Consider the following 18,487-nt stretch of genomic DNA (forward strand, 5'->3'; position numbering starts at 1 on the left):
CTAATGGTAAAGGAATGAAAGATTATGCTGGCCATGTTGTGTCTGGTATGTTACCAGGAAGTGCTAGATACTGTGCAATTATTGATGCCTGTAGAGCCTAATGTAATCACTTCCTTTGGTTAGCTGGATAATGATGGACTTATATTCCCTTTATAATATACTGTATGCAAGTGAATGTGTTGACGAGAAACTGGGATGAAGCAGGGGTGTTAGATATGAAGTGTTCAATTGTGTGTTATGTGTAGGAACTTTTTTGTCAATGGACTTTTTGTAACAGAACCAGCTGAAATATATGACTTTTGTGATAGAACGGGCTGACAAAAATTTGAATCCCACCACTGGCTGTAGGCATACAATTCCATTGTATATGTGATGTCAGATTTCGATTGCATCCATGTGCTTGCAAACATAGCTAACATGATGGAGAAAGTGGTAAATAATTGTAAGAGACATTATTTGTATCTAATGTTCCATATATATTTTATTTTTTGTTTTCATAAACCAGGCAGCTTGTAGTTTAAATGAATAAAAGCAACAGGTACTATCCATCTATTATCAACATGTCATACCCAGATGTCAAAAATGCACCTGGCCAGCAGAAAATGGATCTGTTGGCCAGATTCAAACGAGCTCTTACAAAGGAGTTAGTGGGACAGAGCGATGTTTTTGTCATCCTTGGTGCTTCTGTAAGTAAACCTTAATGTGAAATAACTATTTATGAGTATTATGAAATGTTTTTACTTATTATTAACAGTAGGAATAAACTGTATGTATAGAAATATATATTTGGAAAACTTGTGAAAAGTATATCATCACAAGTAATACAGTATGACAAATCTGATCCATTGATCAACAAATTTTTAAAAACATTTTCATTGTGAAATTTTGAAACAACTTTCAATTGACCTTCAGTGTTGCTACCTAAGGTGTCTCCATACATAGGATGTCCCAATGTTTGTTTTTTACTGAGCAAATATAACTTACCACAACGACCATACTGGTTTGCAAACACCATTCATTGACTTTCCCCCAGAAGTACAAACTGAAATGACTAGACACAAATAATAATTAACCTACCTTAATTTTGCAAGTCATGCAGTGTCATGTTCTTGTACAGGATGAATGCAAGTGGGCAATGGGCCAATGAAAATGACATAGAGTTTCTATTTGTAGATGTTGGTACAAAAATAATACTGGGGGCGTTTTCTACAAACTGTCACACTTTTCAAGTATCGTCTTGTGTGCAATAAAACGAATTTGCAGCACAAGAAAAAAATCAATTGCTCGAAAAACGCAACGCACGTCGGTGTTAAATCTCCATTCCAGTTTACAAAATATCTTTGTCTTTTAACCGGTTTAGGTCACTTTTTTGTTACAACCGCAAATGTACAACGCAGCTGCTATGGTCCTCTGCCTTTTCCGCTATTGTATTACGCCAGATATGTTTTTAACGCTTTGACGTTAAGTTTTATGCCCATATCAAGCAAATGACCAGTTTTTCAACAGAGAAAAATGTCCATGTAAAAAATGTATTTCCGAAATAAATCATCGCAGGTTGTAACTAACAAATTCTAATCCTGGAATATTGATATTAAACGTTTGTGTGGCAATTCAACTTAATCTGCATTTTACACATTTTCGCTCTGCAACGTTATACCAATTACTGAAGTAAACATAAAACAACTCTACATAGTGTGAAATTCCCTTTTTGTTACTCAATAGTCCCGCCCAGGACGTCGATATCATATTACGTCCGCCCTAAGTAACAAGCCAACCTGATCCCTAGTTCAATTTAGGCAAACGCGCTTTGGGCAGCAATGAGCAACGGGAGGTGGCAGAAATGCGCCGATTTCTTTTCATGACGCGCGTCCCATGTGGGTCACGTGGTTTGTCACAGGCTCAAAAGCGAAGCGCACTGTTAACACCAGTCGGTCTACCGTCCGTCGGTTCTCAGATCAACACGTGTGTAGTGTGCGGCTCCAGTCTTTGTAGCTATTTCCTTTGTAGAATAGATTGCGTTTATACATGACCTTCGGGGCACTACGGCAGCTATGTAGCCTTTATGTAACAGGAAAAATGATTTCGGCGTAGTTGCACATAGCGAGACCATGAGGCTATAGAAAATTAACTAGAGAATGCACTTGTGTAACACGCGATTGATTTTTCCAATTGCCAGTGCCTTGTACATTGTTAGCATCACAAAGCTCTCAGGACGATTGTTACGTAACAGTTCATGCGCAAGAGAATTATAAAACGTTCAGCATGATTAAGATGTGTTAACGTGTGGTAAATAACGATCTGATTTAAAGGACAGAGCTAGGCCCAGCGTGCTGAATGTTAATTGAAATGTCGTGTTCTGAACATAAGTGAACAGCGCTGCCAAATGACCAAGTGTTGATTTGACAAAAAGAGCACCTTGCTAGTTTCTCTTATGGTGCAGTTAATGAAAGTTTCTTTTAGGTTGTGAACACCGCAAAAATAAGAAGATATGTCAGTTGTTTTCTTAACTCAGTGTTTTTCAAACGGTGCGCCTTGGAATCTGACCACGTGTGCTTTTTAATAAGGAAAAAGTTAATCCATGTAATATGAATCTTGAAGCTAATGACCGATTTTCAATAGTACGCCCTAAAAAGTTTGATTATTATAGTTGCGTACTGGTTGAAGATTTTAAAACACCGTCTTAACTCGCATCTAGTTTATTAACTTACTTTTTTGGCGTTTAATGTCACTATAGCGCAGAAAACTGTACATGTATATTAGTTGAGTTTATTAAACCATTAAGCTACTGGTTTGCCCGCCTTGAGGAGTTTTGGAACTCGTGGGTATGGGGATTTCCCGGCAAGAAGACGTCACAACTTGCCTCTCATGTAAAACTGTCCTACTCAATGAACACTTGCCTGCTTGCAAGACTTGTATGACAAACAATAACAATTACGAACTCAGCACTGATGTTTCGGACGTAGTTGTCCTGTGTGGCGCATCGGTAGGAATTTTTCTTCAGTTTTAAACTGTAATACATATATTCTGTAAAAATTAGTGTTGAAGTTGGGAAGCAGGCGTTTGTTTCTTAGCTCTTGTTCGAACAAAGAGAAACTAAATGATAAAATAAGATTAAATTGAAACAACAATAAATCTGATATTGAAACAGGCAGAAGAACTGTAGTATTGATTTAGGCTACGTTTTGTTGGTTCCGGTTGTGCTTTTTGTAGGTTGTTTTCTTGTAATAATCATGACATTACGTCGTGTCCATTGCAAATTATATATGTATTCAGCGACATTTGGTACTGTTACTGGCAGCTTACAGCCCTTTGGACATTACTTCTTACCGTTAAAACTGGATAATAAGTTCTTTCGGTAAACGTTTTTTGATGAGTCACTATGACCTCAGCAGGGGCGAAATTTTTCTTTATGTAACTGGATAACCAAAAGACAATATTGCGCAAAAACTGTAACATATACGATGTAATAATACCAAACCATTGTTTTTTGTACAATCCTTGGTAATACCATCCGGTGTGTACGCGATTCATGGAACAATCGAAGGGACTAGCTTTCGCTTTATCACAACACAAATTCACTTGCGTTTTGTTTTGTTTAGGGCGACCTCGCCAAGAAGAAGATCATTCCTACACTATGGTAAGTATCTCTTGTTGTTTAGACCAAAGTTTATTGCTAAACCTGCATTTTCATTAAAAGGTGAAGAAATTTAAAAACAAATCATGGCAACAAAATTTGGTAATAATCCCGATCTTTTACAAAACAAATCCTTACCGTCAAAATTTACTTTTGAAAAGTAAAGTTTGAAAAATGATGAAATAGTGCCGAGATCATATTGCAAAATTTTACTGTGATGTCGTATTTGCAAACTCGTCGTTTGTCTGGGTTGTTGTTGATCAAACGAGTAGTAATTTTCCGATCACGCGGCGATCATGCGTCGACCATGCCGCAACCCACAGGTGCTTACCACGTGCTTGACGTTCCTCTCGAGTAGACCACGGGTTTTGTGCATGTTTTTATGAAATGTGCACTTGTAAACTGCGGTCAATCTTTACCGCTACTGATCTACCTCAACAAGCATTCCATGTACATTGGCCTTGTAGCAGACGTATTTGGCCTTTTGCTTATGGGTATTTGCCATGCTAGGGATATTTTGCCTGTACACTTGTCAACCGATTTCAGTATCTTGTAAAGCGAAGAGCAAATACTGTACATATGCTTTTGACCTTTATCAATAATGCATACGCGCAAATCGCTCTGGAAATGTGACAAAAAAATCATTTTAATTTCTATGGTAAGCATCTCAAACCACGACATGTTTTCCCTAATGACGCAATTTTGTAGTAATGACGTCATATATAGTATTTGTTCAGTTGTGCATCGTATACTAACCGTGCGCAAGAAACGGAACAAATCATTACCTAACAAACCACTTTATGTACAGCAGTGTGTTGTGTCCAGTTACATCGACTTTCCAAGCGTCCAACTGAACATGTTCGACCTTGTTGCAGGTGGCTGTTCAGGGACGATCTTCTGCCCAGCAACATTCGTTTTGTTGGCTATGCCCGCTCGAAGATGACGGTGCAGAATTTACGAGAGAAAACGGAACCGTTCATGAAGGTATAACCCTGTTCATTTGTTTTGTGACTCGTGAACAATTTGGCATCCGCTATACCTGATAGCGTATGTTTGCACTTTGTCCATTGTTGTTTACTTAAAAAGTGCAACAAATTGTGTTGCTGATTGCTCAACAGTTAATGCACTTGTTGTGGTTATGTTTAAAAGCGCCGGCGTACTTCCCTATGCAGAAGTGTATACAAGTGTGGTTTTTGCCCTATGGAATATTTATTAACCACAGAAACTCGTTTGTTTTTTAGATTATTTTTGGAAATTTGCATTTAAATTTTAAATTCCATTGCAAGCTAAGCTACAAAAATTAAAACTGCGTACATGCTGCAAAATAGCGAAATTTTGTTTTATATGCCAGTTTCAAAACCGTATATAACATACAGATTTTTCCCAATTTTTTTTTGTTTTAAGTAACATTTTTCTCAAAGTTTGAGTTGCATTTTCCTGAACAATTCTAATTGCAGCTCAAAGATTCGGAAAAGGCCAAAGCGAATAAGTTTTTCGACAGCATGAGCTACGTGCAAGGTTCGTACACCGACAAATCAGCCTTCGAAAAACTTAACAAGGAGATACTGGGTCTCCCTAACGGCTGTAATGCCAACAGGGTTTTCTACCTGGCGCTCCCTCCGACTGTCTTCGCCGACGTCACCAGAAACATTCATGACGCCTGTATGTCGAAATGGTATGTACAATCAGTGTTTTTTAAGGTGTTTTGATTTCTCCAAATTTCTCCAGCGGTTTCCCAAAATTTGCCAGTAGCCTAATAAATAATTCGTTTAAGCAAATATGGCTATTTTTTGGTATTTAAATGAAACACTTGCAGTCTGTTAAAACTACTTAGCGGTCACCCAAACCAAACCTTAAAAAAAAACCTGTGTACAATCACTACAAAATAGTTGCAAAAAATCGAACTCTGCCTAGTTATAATGTTCCAAATTAAAGCCTGATTTAATTTATAACTAAAGTATAGATCAGTGGTTCTCAACTCGTTTTAGGCTCTGGACCACAAACCCATTTCAAAGAATATTCCATTTATGAGTAAGGATAAAGTAAGCATATATCACACGCATTTTGCCTTGAAACGTGTGTCTTCAAAACAAATTTCGAGATGTGATATAAAATAATTTACAAGTCGCATTTTGACCTAACTTTTTAGGTCGTCTTTAGTAAGTGCACTTATATTGTGTGGGCCACCTAAAATGTCAGTATGGAACCCCACCACCGGTTTAGAGCGCTGGTGCTGACAACACCGATCGCCGTTTGCCATATATTGTATTTAATTTGCAATTTCTCTGGTAAAAGTCAGGCTATGCAACAATTCATTGCCTTTTCAGTCAATAATAATATAGAAAAGAATAGTATGTACTTGTAGCAATGGGTGAAATATGAGTTTTCCGTTTTTGGTCCATCACATTACATAGCAATGGTTTGTACTTTGATCTGACATACACGAACCACGCATACCTCCTACTCTATCGCTGTGGTTTGATTTCGCATAATTGGTTTTCATATTTTCAAGAACCAAAGGCCTTTACCGAAACTATACAACTCCGAGTAACAGAAACTCGATATATTTGAACTTAACTAATGTTTTTTTTTTACAGTGGATGGAACAGAGTGATTGTGGAGAAACCGTTTGGCCGGGATTTCGACTCCAGCGCAGAGCTTTCCAACCACCTAGCTGGTTTATTCCGAGAGGACCAGCTTTACAGAATCGACCACTACTTGGGAAAAGAAATGGTTCAAAACCTGCTAGTACTTAGGTATACAAATAAGCATAGTGATGTGAGGGGCTTAGCGCAACGCCCTAAACCTATACGGCAATATTAAAATGTCTCTAGTATATTTGTAAATTAGCTTTTTCGAAAAAAAAAAACTGCAACAATAACCACCGTTTTGTCCCACAAAACAACAACAGATATTTTTGGTTCACAATTCACATTTTTTTAAGATTCTGACAAGAATATGTTTCTGTTTCTTATTATAGGTCCCCTTCCCTGAAGGGGTCACATATTGATTTTACTCGAATTTGTTTTTTGTTTTTTTCTTTTTTGTTTTTCTTCCCAAAGTTTGTCCGACCCGTTTTTCCATTTAATGTTTGATGGATTTGGATGAAATTTTCACAGATGGTAGATATAGGTATGTAGATGTGCATCCCACTTTGTTTTTGTTGATTACCCCAATATTTACCCCGGTAGCCCCCTAAAATGGGTTGTTTTCTGCCTAAAGTTTGTCCGACCCGTTTTTCCATCAAATGTTTAATGGATTTGGATGAAATGTTTAAAGATGGTAGATATAGGTATGTAGATGTGCATCCCACTTTGTTTTTGTTGATTACCCTAATATTTACCCCGCTAGCCCCCTAAAATGGGTATTTTTCCCCAAAGTTTGTCCGCCTGCTTTTGCCATCAAATGTTTGATTAATTTGGCTGAAACTTACACAGATGGTAGATGTAGGTATGTAGATATGCTTCCCACTTTGTTTGTCCTGATAACCCCTAGTATTTACCCCGCTAGCCACCTAAAATGGGTGAGTTTGTAAACAATGTCGGAATTGGCTGAAATTTGGATAGCTTGTAGAGTATGACATTTATAGGTGTCGATTGTTGTGTTCAACCCTGTAGCCCCAACATTTACCCCACAAGCCCCCAAAGTGTAAAACTTGTTTGTATGTTAATGGGCACCACAAACGAAATAATTCTGTGGCGCAATAGTGTTACAAGGGCAACTAGTTGTATGTTACTTGTTGGTGGGTTGCTTGGTGGACATTTTTGCTCCATGGCAGTTAGGGGGTGACATCAGAAGCATTAACGGTTGTTGCTCAAAACACCTCTAGTGGTCGAAATTTTAAACATTAGCCGATTGGGCTGAAATTTTGCAGTGCTATTGATTGAGTCATTGAGGTTTCATATTTTTTTAGTTTAGTGTCACATCCCATTAGTTACCCTACTAGCCCCCTAAAATGGGTAAGTTTATTAAACAGTGTTGGAATTGGCTAAAATTTGGGTAGCATGTGGACTATGGCTATCTCTTGAAATGCACTATTTTTAACTTTACATGTGTGGGGACCCATAAGTTTCTGCCTGCAGAAACAACTAAGGTTATAAAACACTATGGCTAATATGGGACCAAATACAAAAAAGGCATGGGAAATATATTTATGTTTTAAAATAGGTTATAGTGTAAATGCAACGACAAAATGTGCTAAGCCACCCTTCTAGTTAGCATTTTACTTTTGCCAAGGGCCTTTCAGTTTATCCATCATCAATTAACATGGAATCGATAAAGCATTACGTTTGCCTAGACCAGCCATATTGTCGAAGAGTTAATTAGTAGAACAAGCGCTTTAATTTCTTGATTTCTTTTGTACCTTCGCATCGCATCCAGTATTAGATTTCACGATGACCGATAATTATCGGTAAAATATAATAATCGATACAATCAAATGTAGATTTCAAATAACTGAGCGTTTGCATGTAGATTCGCCAACCGTCTGTTCGGGCCCATTTGGGATCGTAACAATATTGCCAGCGTGATGATTACTTTTAAAGAGCCTTTCGGGACAAAAGGCAGGGGAGGATACTTCGATCAGTTCGGCATCATCAGGTGGGTACATCCTTTCTTTCACATGCCGACAGCGGCTAAAATTGATGTTTCATGTAGAAATGTGCACTATTAATTGCAATACGTAACGTGAAAAATCGTATTGGCCTTATTGGACTGCCTGGCTTTCATTTAATAAGTTGCTGTGTATTATGTCGATTGCTGTGTATTTTCGTCGAGCTTTCGTTGCGTGTTAATAAGGTTGGTGTGTATTTTGTGCGTAGAGATGTGATGCAGAACCACTTGTTCCAAGTTCTTTCGCTCACCGCGATGGAAAAACCCGTCAGTAACAATGCCGACGATATTCGCGACGAAAAGGTGGGTTGATATGTGACTATTACTGCACCACAGAAGAATATAATGTTATGAACTCAGCATTACAGCTACTCTAGTGTCCACAAGTGTTTCTATATCTCCTGGCGACCCAATATGCCAAATGACTCGTCAGGTGTTTTTCAACCAGGCATTTGTTCAATTAGGTGGTTGGTACAAACTTAATCATACAGTAACATCAGAATAAACGTTTGCAGGATCCAATGTTTAAAACGGTATAAAGTAGGCATTGGAGTAAAATAGTTGAGAAGTCCTAAACTATTATGATGTCAACAGGCAACCACGGTATTTCTCCACAGGTGAAAGTGCTTAAATGTATTAAACCACTTACCCTGGACGACATGGTGCTAGGACAGTATGTGGGTGACCCCGAAGGTGAGGGCGAGGCTAAAGAAGGTTATCTGGACGACGCCACTGTTCCCAAGGGCTCGGTGACCCCGACTTTTGCTTTAGCGCGTTTCAACATCAGCAACGAGCGCTGGGACGGTGTTCCTTTCATTCTGAAATGCGGCAAAGGTATGGGATTTTTTATTGCATGCTTTTTGTGGACAAAAAATGTAAAATTTAAAAATATTTAAAAAGTGGTACTTATCCTAAATGTGCAAAACATTTTTTTCACGCCAAAGTCTTAATATATTCTGTTAAGTTCACTGTGTATTTTAGTTTATTTGTTCAATGTTCTAATCGTTATCTATTATTTTAATTTTATATCCTAATTTTGAGTTTATTAAAATGTCACAAATTCTTACATATATTTTCCACTCTATATCATAATGTGAACGACTAACGTAACAAATTTCTGAACTGTAACGTTTGTGTTTTAGCACTTAACGAGAGAAAGGCAGAAGTCAGGGTGCAGTTTAGGGAAGTCCCCGGCGACATCTTTACGCCCGGTGTAGTGAAGCGTAACGAACTGGTGATGCGTGTCCAGCCGAACGAGGCCGTCTATTGCAAGATGATGACGAAAACGCCAGGAATGAACGTTGAACCAATTGAGACCGAAATGGATCTAAGTTATAACATGAGATACAAAGTAGGTTTTTTAGTCAATTTTAGTCTCTTTAAAGGACTCTTTTATAGTTAGTTTTGTATGATTGAAAATACTAGAATTTTGTTCTCATCTTCGAAAAAGTGACCAAATAAGTGTGACCTATTTTTGAGCTTTTCGATTAGACCACAAAAATTTAATTCAGCATACCAGTTATAGATCCACTGCCCTTAACGCTAATACTTTGTTTTTTTAGGACGTGAAGATGCCTGACGCTTACGAGCGCCTCATACTGGACGTTTTTACTGGATCTCAACTCAACTTCGTCAGAAGGTTTGTGTTGTAAAGATATGTTAATGTATTCGATTGCCGAATTAAACTTTGTCAGATTACCGCATTTCAAAAAATCGGGAAAAACTCATTTTTTTAATTTTGAAATTTGATTTTCATTAATTCAACAGCGACGAACTATCGGAGGCTTGGCGAATTTTTACTCCAGTACTTCACCAGATAGAGGGAGAAAAAGTGAAACCGATTCCATACAAGTTCGGAACGTAAGTGATCTCGGAAGCTTTTCCCGAACACTCTGCGTTTATTGTTGTTTGTCATTCATAGACACCAATACATTTGTCTCACAACTTCAGTTGCAACATCGCTTTAATTTCGTTTCTTAAAGACACTTGTGTCCATCCTGAACCAACCGTTTTTAAAATTGTAAAGATTAATGTAAATAAGTTCAGTGGACTGGGCTTGTTTGTGCAACAATAAGACTTAAGGACCCATTGACAGTTGAAGGTACGACGTCAAACGTCTTGTCGGATCAGCATAAAAAAATTCCCGTATCTAAAGATTATACTACATCTGGTTACTGTTGGTGTTACATAACAACCTATAACTAAATTTCCTTGTACTGTATTGTCGTATAGACGTGGTCCAGTCGAGGCGGACGACTTTGTAAAGAATGCCGGCTTTCATTATTCTTCAACTTACAAGTGGGTTAATCCGAACCTGTGAGGCGCAACACCTGGACAGACTATCCGAACCGTTGCAGTTTACCATATCAATATTCACAACAACTTTACTAACTAAGCACTGCGTCACAAAATAATACCACAAAAATTGTATTCAAACGGTACATTTTTTCTTTACTACATTGATAATGTCGCCTTTTGGGAACCAAATCTTAATTGATGGAAAAAGATTACTTTAAAAAGGGATTTACATTAAATATGCTTGCTATTTTTGTGTACATATTACACCAGGTTCATTTATCTACGCTATGTATGCAACTTCTCTTAGTAACCTTTTTTTGTAAAAAAATGTGCATTACACGTTCCTTGCGTTTAGTCTGTATTGCCGCGTTGCAATTTTACACATTTAATAATTTCTACGAAACTCGTCATATTTGGTTGTAAAACATATTTTTGTCAAGTCTTTGGTAAAATTGTCTATTTTTCGCTCTTGCACCGTGCAACTTTAGCACGCCAATATGGTTAAGTTTTGAACTCTATCAACTTTACAATACGTATATATATATATATAATATTCTTTCAAATATTTGTGTTGTTAAGCGCCCTAAATCTCGATTTGCACTTCTGTACAGTAAAGCGCAAGCGTTTTGGTAAAAAAAGAGAACAAGTTATAAACGTTATGACGCTTGGTTGTTCTAATGTCTATGTAGTTTGGTATAAGAAGGCACATACTTTAGTCTAAATATGATAAACTTGAGAGTCAAATTGTTCAACAAGTGAAATGAGTTTTTTGCCGACTTATTTATTAAGCAAGAAGGCAGTGATCAACAAGAAAAGCTTTTAGAAGTTAATGAAGAAATTTGTGAGGCGAAAACAAAAATATTTTAGGTGCACTTTTGCATATTAGAAGACATTTTACCATAGAATACCAAGTGGTAGTCTGATTAATTTGATTAAAACCAGGGAGTCGAACCGGAACTGAACCCGAACCCGCGAACCGGTTTGAGCGGTTAGTTTCATTAAACCCGAACCCAACCCGAATCGCTAATTACGATTTTCTAAAAACCCGAACCGGAGTTGAACCCCATACTTTGTTTGGCGTTGGACCGGAACCGAACCAGGAGAAAATGCAGTTTGTTTTATATTTTGCGATATTTAAAAAAAAGCGCACTGAAGAATACACGAGATAACCTATACGGCGTGTCAAAAATAACAGTGCACGGGCAAAATTCTTTTGGAGTTTGATAAGGCCAGGTAGATGATGGGTAGACTTAAATTAACACGAATAAAATTTGAATCGGTTTAAAACCGCAAACCGGTTCAGACCGTATAATTTGCCCAAACCGGAACAAAACCCGAACCCGAAAATATACATTATTAAAAACCGGAACCGAACCCGAACCATTAAAAACAAAACCAAGTGAACCTGAACCCATATGACAAGCGGTTCGACTCCCTGATTAAAACCTACATCTTTTTACACAAAATCCATAGAATGCACATCAAAAAATACAGTTTTTTTCACATTCGTTCATGTAACAGTCATCAAAATAGTATTTTTTATTCTGTGCGATTTGAATGCCTTGATATTATATGTGTATTTAAAACCAAAAACGTGTGGGTTGTGGATAAACAATATTTACCACTCATAAGGTGTATTTCCTATTTGTTATAAACTGCAACATAAGACAGTTTGACACTTTCTGAGTCAACAGGTAAATGATTTGGCAGGGCAGTCGCAGAACTGTTATGTTATGTGTTGTGTGGACTACGGATCAGTGCTCATCTTCATACCTCTTTACCCCAGTTTTACCTCCTAGCTACTGCATGTTATTGCAGCTTGTAAGACGGGTATAACATTGCTAGTTGTGTATCTAGTGTAGCTTTGTTAGTTCTAAACCTTGCATAAGACTAATAGTAGCATGACAAACAAATTATGTCAAACTCTGAAATAAGCAGTGCTTTAAGCGAAGTGACACAAAATACAGAAGAGGTAAAGCAAGAAAACCATGATAAACCCTTGTCAGAAGAGTTGTCCAATGTGACTTTGGAGGAGAAAGAGTTGATATTGCCTGAAGAAGCCAACACATCAGCGGAATCTCTTGCACTCCTGGATGATCATTTTAAGACTCCACAGCCACCACCTCCTCCTGTAAGTATAGCTACCCTGTGTTTATAATAGACAAGTGTGAATACAAAACTTGCATTTAAATTGTCTCAACCAGCAACATGCTTTACTGCTATAGTGTCAACCAGTTTTGTGTGCACAAACTATAGACCAAGCAATTGCCATGTATTTGCTCCTTTATTTGAAAATGTGTTAATTTAATAGGCAAATGCTATGCTGGTTCAGGCTGTATTCAATACAAAGCAAGCTTTTGATCGATTTATGCATCATGTAGATTTAGTGTTGGACGATACTACTCATACTGACGTGTTTCGAAAGTATAATAAAAGCTGTTTATAATTTATTTTCGCAGGACTTGACACGTCAGGTGAGTGAAGATGAGATGTTGAGTCGTCAACGGCATCTCAGTATGTTGATCGCAGAGGAGGAAGAATCGGAGTATGTGAACTCTGCATCTTGGCGAGACCAGAAGCGTCACATCTTTATACTTACAGAGGCTGGAAAACCAGTCTACTCAAGACATGGCAGTGAAGATAAATTGTCTGCTGTCATGGGTGTTATGTTGGCTCTTGTGTCATGTGTACAAGATCGAAATGATACTTTAAGGTAAGTGTAGTGCTTTTGCTTTTATAACATTTAAGGTGATTTTTAAAAAAATGTTGTTTAGGAGCATTCATGCTGCGGATCACAAGTTTGTTTTTCTTATTAAAATGCCTCTGGTTCTTGTTGCAGTATGCCAAATGCCCCTCACTGTGCCACAGGTTAGTTATGGTTGCCCTCCTCTGAATGTAGATAACTATTGAATTGGGTGTATTATATATGGGATGTATGTTCATGAAATATATTATATGGGTTCTATATTCTTTGAAAACATATGGGCAAGATGCATTTATATTTTATTGTACCAAATTAATTTCTTATATCTTATAATAACCAATGTACAATGTGTTGATTAAATTTTTGTTGTACATGCAATACTGACCGCTTAAACACATGGTAAAGCACATCACCTGCAATTACTTTGTTGTAGATTATGGGAGAATTGGAGTACATTTATAACACAGTTATAAGTGTCGTTACTTTAACCCAACTTGACAGAATATTTGAGAAGCAGAAAAATTTTGATTTAAGAAGACTACTATCAGGTATACTTTTACATGTTATATGTTCCCCAAAATTCTATACAGGTTGTCTTCATCACAGTAAATAACACTGATGAAGACGACCTGTATAGGACGTCAAAACGTCAGAATAAAAATACATTTGCCAGAAGAGCTCTATAAACTTGATATTTTGCCAGGCAGCAATAGCTCATATATTTTTAACCTGAAGTTTAATACAGGTACTGACAAGTTCTTAGACCATCTTTGCTCCTCTCTTGATTCTGATCCACAATATTTACTGCGAGCAATTCAATGTTATCCAATACCAGGCAGTATACGAGACGTCATTGGCCAGTCACTGCAGCAAGCCAAAACTGATGATCTTGCATTTGCAGTATTACTGTGTTCAGGGTAGGTTAATGTATGAGTAAACAAAAAGTTTGTTGACTGAAGTCACATGCCATTAAAATATGTATTGATTTGAATGTTATCGGCATAGCAACAAAATTGTACTTTTCTTCAGGCAGGTTGTGAGTGTTTGTCGGATGAAAGAACACAATTTAAAACCGAATGATTTGCTAATATTGATCAATCTTATAACTGCATCCACAGCTTTTAATGACGGGGAGTCATGGTTACCAATTTGTCTGCCAGAGTAAGTAGTTACAATTTCATTTTTCACCTTGCATTCACTGTTTGGTACCAGCAAATACAATGTAATTTCACAACATACAAATTGGTTTCTAAAATGTTAAAACATTTTGTTGGTTTTCTACAAAATTAAGTGCTTACCACCTTAGCCCCTAACTGTTTTTATGTGTTTTTCAGGTTCAATCCAAATGGATTTCTTCATGCCCACATATCATATTTGGATGATGGCAGAAATATGTGTTTACTACTGCTTTCTGCAGATAGGGATGCTTTCTTTAAACTTAGTGAATCTAGGATGAAAGTGGTCAACAAACTTAATAGGTCTGTCACCTTAAAATTATCTGGTTTGCCATATGTTTCGTGTCCTAAAAATTGAACTCCAGATCTGGCAGTATTTTGTAGACAGCCCTTCAGGATATTTTGTAGTTTATATGTTCAGTGCAACAAAATAAATTTGGTGATAGACATTGGCCTCTTTTTGCTGCAATAAGCTAGGCCTCACCTGGGAGTAACAGAAACCATCCACTGCTTATTACTTCCAGCCATGTGTAATGTATTGTGTTTGCATAGGACAGGGAAAAGTTTGACTTACAATTGGCAGTCATTGTTTGGCGGTTTGTTGACCTCTGTAGTATATAATGCAGGTTTTAATACTGTTTAAAAAATGTTTTTAGGCATGACTGCATCAAAACTTTACAAGCGTCACTAGGAAAATCAACTTACAATGTTTCCAAACTTGGCGTTGCCGATCTGCGACATTTTATTTTTAAGGACACAAATTTATCGCAGGTAAGATGGTCACTGTGTCTTTGCATAAGTTTACAGCCAAGAAGGCCTAAAGTAAATTGCGTTTAATGTACTTCCTAATAAATTCTCTACGCCCCAATAAGTACCTCAAACGTAACAGTTAACAAAACATCCACAGTACCTCGAACTAGGGATGCGCCGAACCGAGCCAGAACCGGAGTACTCGGTACCGAGCATCGCTGTTTTTGATGCTCGGTGCTCGGCCGAGCAGTTGCACAAACTGACCCGAGCGTTAAATTTGCATATTCATGCCCTGCTAACATATGTAACTAGTGTTCTAAAGTGTGTCTATGAACAAAAACGAATGATTTTTCAAATGCACTATGGTGGAAAAACGCGTACTTTATGGGCATGTACAGCTTAATGAAACACCGCCGGTGACGTAAGAGCCCATGTAGAGCTAAAACGTAGAAAGGGAATTTTTTGTGACGTCATAATGCACCGAGTGTGCTCGGCCGAGCATTAAAGTGAGATGCTCGGTGCTCGACCAAACAGAACATTTGCAGTTTTGGCACATCCCTACCTCGAACGTAACAGTTTATTCGTAAATAACCACAGATAAACCAGCGTGGATATATATATTGGATTTGTATGTACTGTAACACTGATATCACTCTGCTAGATCAGGGGTGTGTAACCTGCGGCCCGCGGGCCAAATGCGGCCCTTAAAAAAAGTTGTGTGGCCGGAGACGCTTGAATTTTAAATTGACTGACAAACGAGTCCAACTATTAATATATTTTTGAGCAAATTAATGCGCCCGATACTATTTTTCTGCAACCAGGCACGATGTGACTAGAATCAAATGCGAATTTTAGTTGTAGTTAAGAATATTTGGTAAGCAACAAAGTAAAATCACCTTGAGTTATACATAGGTGCGGCCCGCGATCTAATTTTGGCTATTGTATTTGGCCCGACAGTAACAAAGGTTGCACACCCCTGTGCTAGATCATAAATCCAAACCATAAAAATGCGTCATTTTTGTACGTGGGCCCATATGTTGTAAATTAATACCATATTACATCCACAGTTTACGTTCCCTTGCTTTTCGATTCCTTACACCATCGAGGAACATCGGACCCGATTATTTGGCCACTACCAGCGCTTGCGAGGCAAACTCCACGATCCACATATCCCCGTTAAACTGGTGTATGAAATCTCAGAACACGAAACTATGCTCGGCTGGGTGAGTGACAAGCTATTTTATGTACAAAAAAGTTGGGCAATTCAGGCAATATTACCAATTGTAGATGATATATTTGTCAGTAATTTCGAATCGTTTATGGAGGCTTTACCTTTTATTGTTACTCGTAATCGTCTTAAAGTGTGATTTAATAGACACTTTTATTTCCCCTTTTTTCGACCCATTTCGTTCATTAGATCCCTGTTTACCTGTTAGACGCCGTTAAATTGCGTTCAGTTACGTCTCGTTTTTTTGGTCTGATTAATGAGCATAAAAAAACGGCAAGTCAAAAAGATGCAAACTGAAGTACATTTTCTCAAGAGAAAACATACGCACAGGCTTCAATCCGAACACGTAAGTTTTTTGTGTACAGCTACCCCTGTGTTTGTGGTGGTGCACCCGTTCAACGTTTGATTATACCTTAGCGCCCCACTAAATCTATCTCCAAATGCGCTTCACACATTTTCTTTGGAAGTCAAAAGGCCAAAAAGGGCAAATGACACGAGAAATCCGCGTAAATTTAATACTTTAATCAGGAACCACGGGGTGACACTTGAAACTTTAGGTCAACTAAATTCAATGTTAATTTTGTCGACTTTGCTGCGCCGCATAATTTGTTCATACCCCAGGGTAACCTGAGATTCGTTTCCGGTAAACTTGCTACGTCCCACTTTTAAAAGCAAACCATAATCAAAACTTTGTGGAATCTTGTGAAGGTGATGACTGATGACCACGGTGACTGTTACAACTTGTGCAATATAATGTATTTCCTGTATCCCTTAATAAGCTCTCTTTAGTTTTGCCAGTGTTGTACATGTAAAAAACTTGATGATAGGGGAAAATATTGGACCTCGTGTCGTGGTTAAGATTTTGTTTAAACTTTTTCTTGTGTTATTTGTCTGCTGGGTCGGCCTTACGCTATACGATAATCAAAAGAAGACCATGTGATAATTAAGTTAATATTTGGTGCCGAATAGGCGAAAATATTATCATTATGACTATAATCTTAGATCTGAATGATTTCGTTTTACCCAAGGTTTTAGCGACCAAAGCGATTTTAATTGCTAATCTATAAAAATTTAAAAGTTTTCTGATCTCTTTAGACTCACAGCTGTAACATTTCAATCCGATTTTGCATGCGCAGGTGGCATCGGGCTTTGAACTACACGCCGCGTTCGGTCCACTGGTGACTAAGAAGCAAGCAATAGCCGCCGTTGACCGACTTCTGCGCTGGGTGAAGCAAAATGATGATGAACTTTTCATGCAACGACCTCCAACGTTTTGACGTCACAAAACCCATTTCTACTATCTTTGATTCTATGCACTTAGCCGAATTTGTTTCAGTTTGCACAACATGAGGCCCTTCAGGTTGGAAAGGCAATGTAGTGGATGTGATGTTGCAACTAGGGTTCCAGTGCGAATTGATGTGCAATACAATGGTTTTCGGTCTATACTGCTTCTTTGGTACAAAAATATCCTTGTTACAAACGAAAAGTTCCTTTCAATTGTTGCTGTGTTTGGTTTAATCATTTTTTTCTCATCAATGTCGATTTCAACTTTCAAATTATCATCGCTGAGCGGAAAAATCTCATCTATAGCAAAGAGCAACTTATCGAACACAGCCTCCGGTTCTATAGAACCGTCTCGCAAAATTTTATGAGACCAGCGAACCGGTTAGCATTACTGGTTACTGTCTGTGGTATTTTTTGTTTTGTTTAACATAGCTGGCTGAAAAATATGACTTTTGTGATGGAACCGACTGACAAAAAATGTGAATTCCACCACTCAATACTACCATAAATATTTTAACATATAAGTACAGGTTGAAGTCTTCCTTGCGTACAGCAAAACGGTTTGCCCAAAGTCAAAATGTTACAGTCATACCGTGATCACCGCCTAATTTTTTTTGGAAAACCTAATCAAAATATTTTTTTGCAATTCTTTTTCCGCCCCGTCTTCTGTTGAGGAATAGACGCAAGGAGCGGTTGGTGCTTCATACAATGGTTCACAAAATTTAGTTTAGTTGCTTTTCCAACGAAAAGTATAGTTGTTCTATATATAAAAAACGATTTTATGGCCAAACTACAGTAGGTAA

The 18,487-nt window shown here is 37.7% G+C and overlaps 2 protein-coding genes across 3 annotated transcripts; both read left to right on the top strand.

Annotated features, from left to right (window-relative positions):
* The first annotated feature begins 521 nt into the window (after window positions 1-521).
* Window positions 522-11,202, top strand: LOC145223038 (glucose-6-phosphate 1-dehydrogenase-like). 2 transcript variants are annotated; one of them, XM_080089330.1, is made up of 12 exons: window positions 522-686; window positions 3,600-3,637; window positions 4,510-4,618; window positions 5,092-5,309; window positions 6,232-6,390; window positions 8,108-8,233; window positions 8,455-8,548; window positions 8,863-9,079; window positions 9,388-9,596; window positions 9,808-9,884; window positions 10,013-10,105; window positions 10,478-11,202. In XM_080089330.1, exons 1-12 carry the CDS (start codon window positions 522-524, stop codon window positions 10,563-10,565), a joined length of 1,593 nt encoding a protein of 530 aa, XP_079945456.1. In that variant the 3' UTR covers window positions 10,566-11,202. The 2 variants fall into 2 exon arrangements, with proteins under 2 accessions (XP_079945456.1, XP_079945457.1); XM_080089331.1 differs by lacking the exon at window positions 522-686 and adding an exon at window positions 2,733-2,983.
* Window positions 11,203-12,262: 1,060 nt separating this feature from the next.
* On the top strand, window positions 12,263-17,843 carry LOC145224111 (vacuolar fusion protein MON1 homolog A-like). Its single transcript, XM_080090542.1, has 10 exons — window positions 12,263-12,674; window positions 13,003-13,256; window positions 13,318-13,411; window positions 13,681-13,795; window positions 13,993-14,164; window positions 14,277-14,408; window positions 14,582-14,725; window positions 15,079-15,193; window positions 16,240-16,395; window positions 17,537-17,843. Exons 1-10 carry the CDS (start codon window positions 12,459-12,461, stop codon window positions 17,675-17,677), a joined length of 1,539 nt encoding a protein of 512 aa, XP_079946668.1. The 5' UTR covers window positions 12,263-12,458; the 3' UTR covers window positions 17,678-17,843.
* Window positions 17,844-18,487: the final 644 nt, after the last annotated feature.

Source organism: Phallusia mammillata, chromosome 4 (assembly GCF_965637545.1).
Source record: "Phallusia mammillata chromosome 4, kaPhaMamm4.hap1.1, whole genome shotgun sequence".
Taxonomy (NCBI): Eukaryota; Metazoa; Chordata; class Ascidiacea; order Phlebobranchia; family Ascidiidae; genus Phallusia; species Phallusia mammillata.

Coding starts and splice junctions, on each gene's coding strand:
- LOC145223038 (XM_080089330.1), top strand. CDS start 522: ATGAATAAAAGCAACAGGTACTATCCATCTATTATCAACATGTCATAC. Junction 8,234..8,454: donor GATCAGTTCGGCATCATCAG/GTGGGTACATCC, acceptor TTTTGTGCGTAG/AGATGTGATGCAGAACCACT. Junction 8,549..8,862: donor ACGATATTCGCGACGAAAAG/GTGGGTTGATAT, acceptor ATTTCTCCACAG/GTGAAAGTGCTTAAATGTAT.
- LOC145224111 (XM_080090542.1), top strand. CDS start 12,459: ATGTCAAACTCTGAAATAAGCAGTGCTTTAAGCGAAGTGACACAAAAT. Junction 13,257..13,317: donor GATCGAAATGATACTTTAAG/GTAAGTGTAGTG, acceptor AATGTTGTTTAG/GAGCATTCATGCTGCGGATC. Junction 15,194..16,239: donor AGGACACAAATTTATCGCAG/GTAAGATGGTCA, acceptor TTACATCCACAG/TTTACGTTCCCTTGCTTTTC.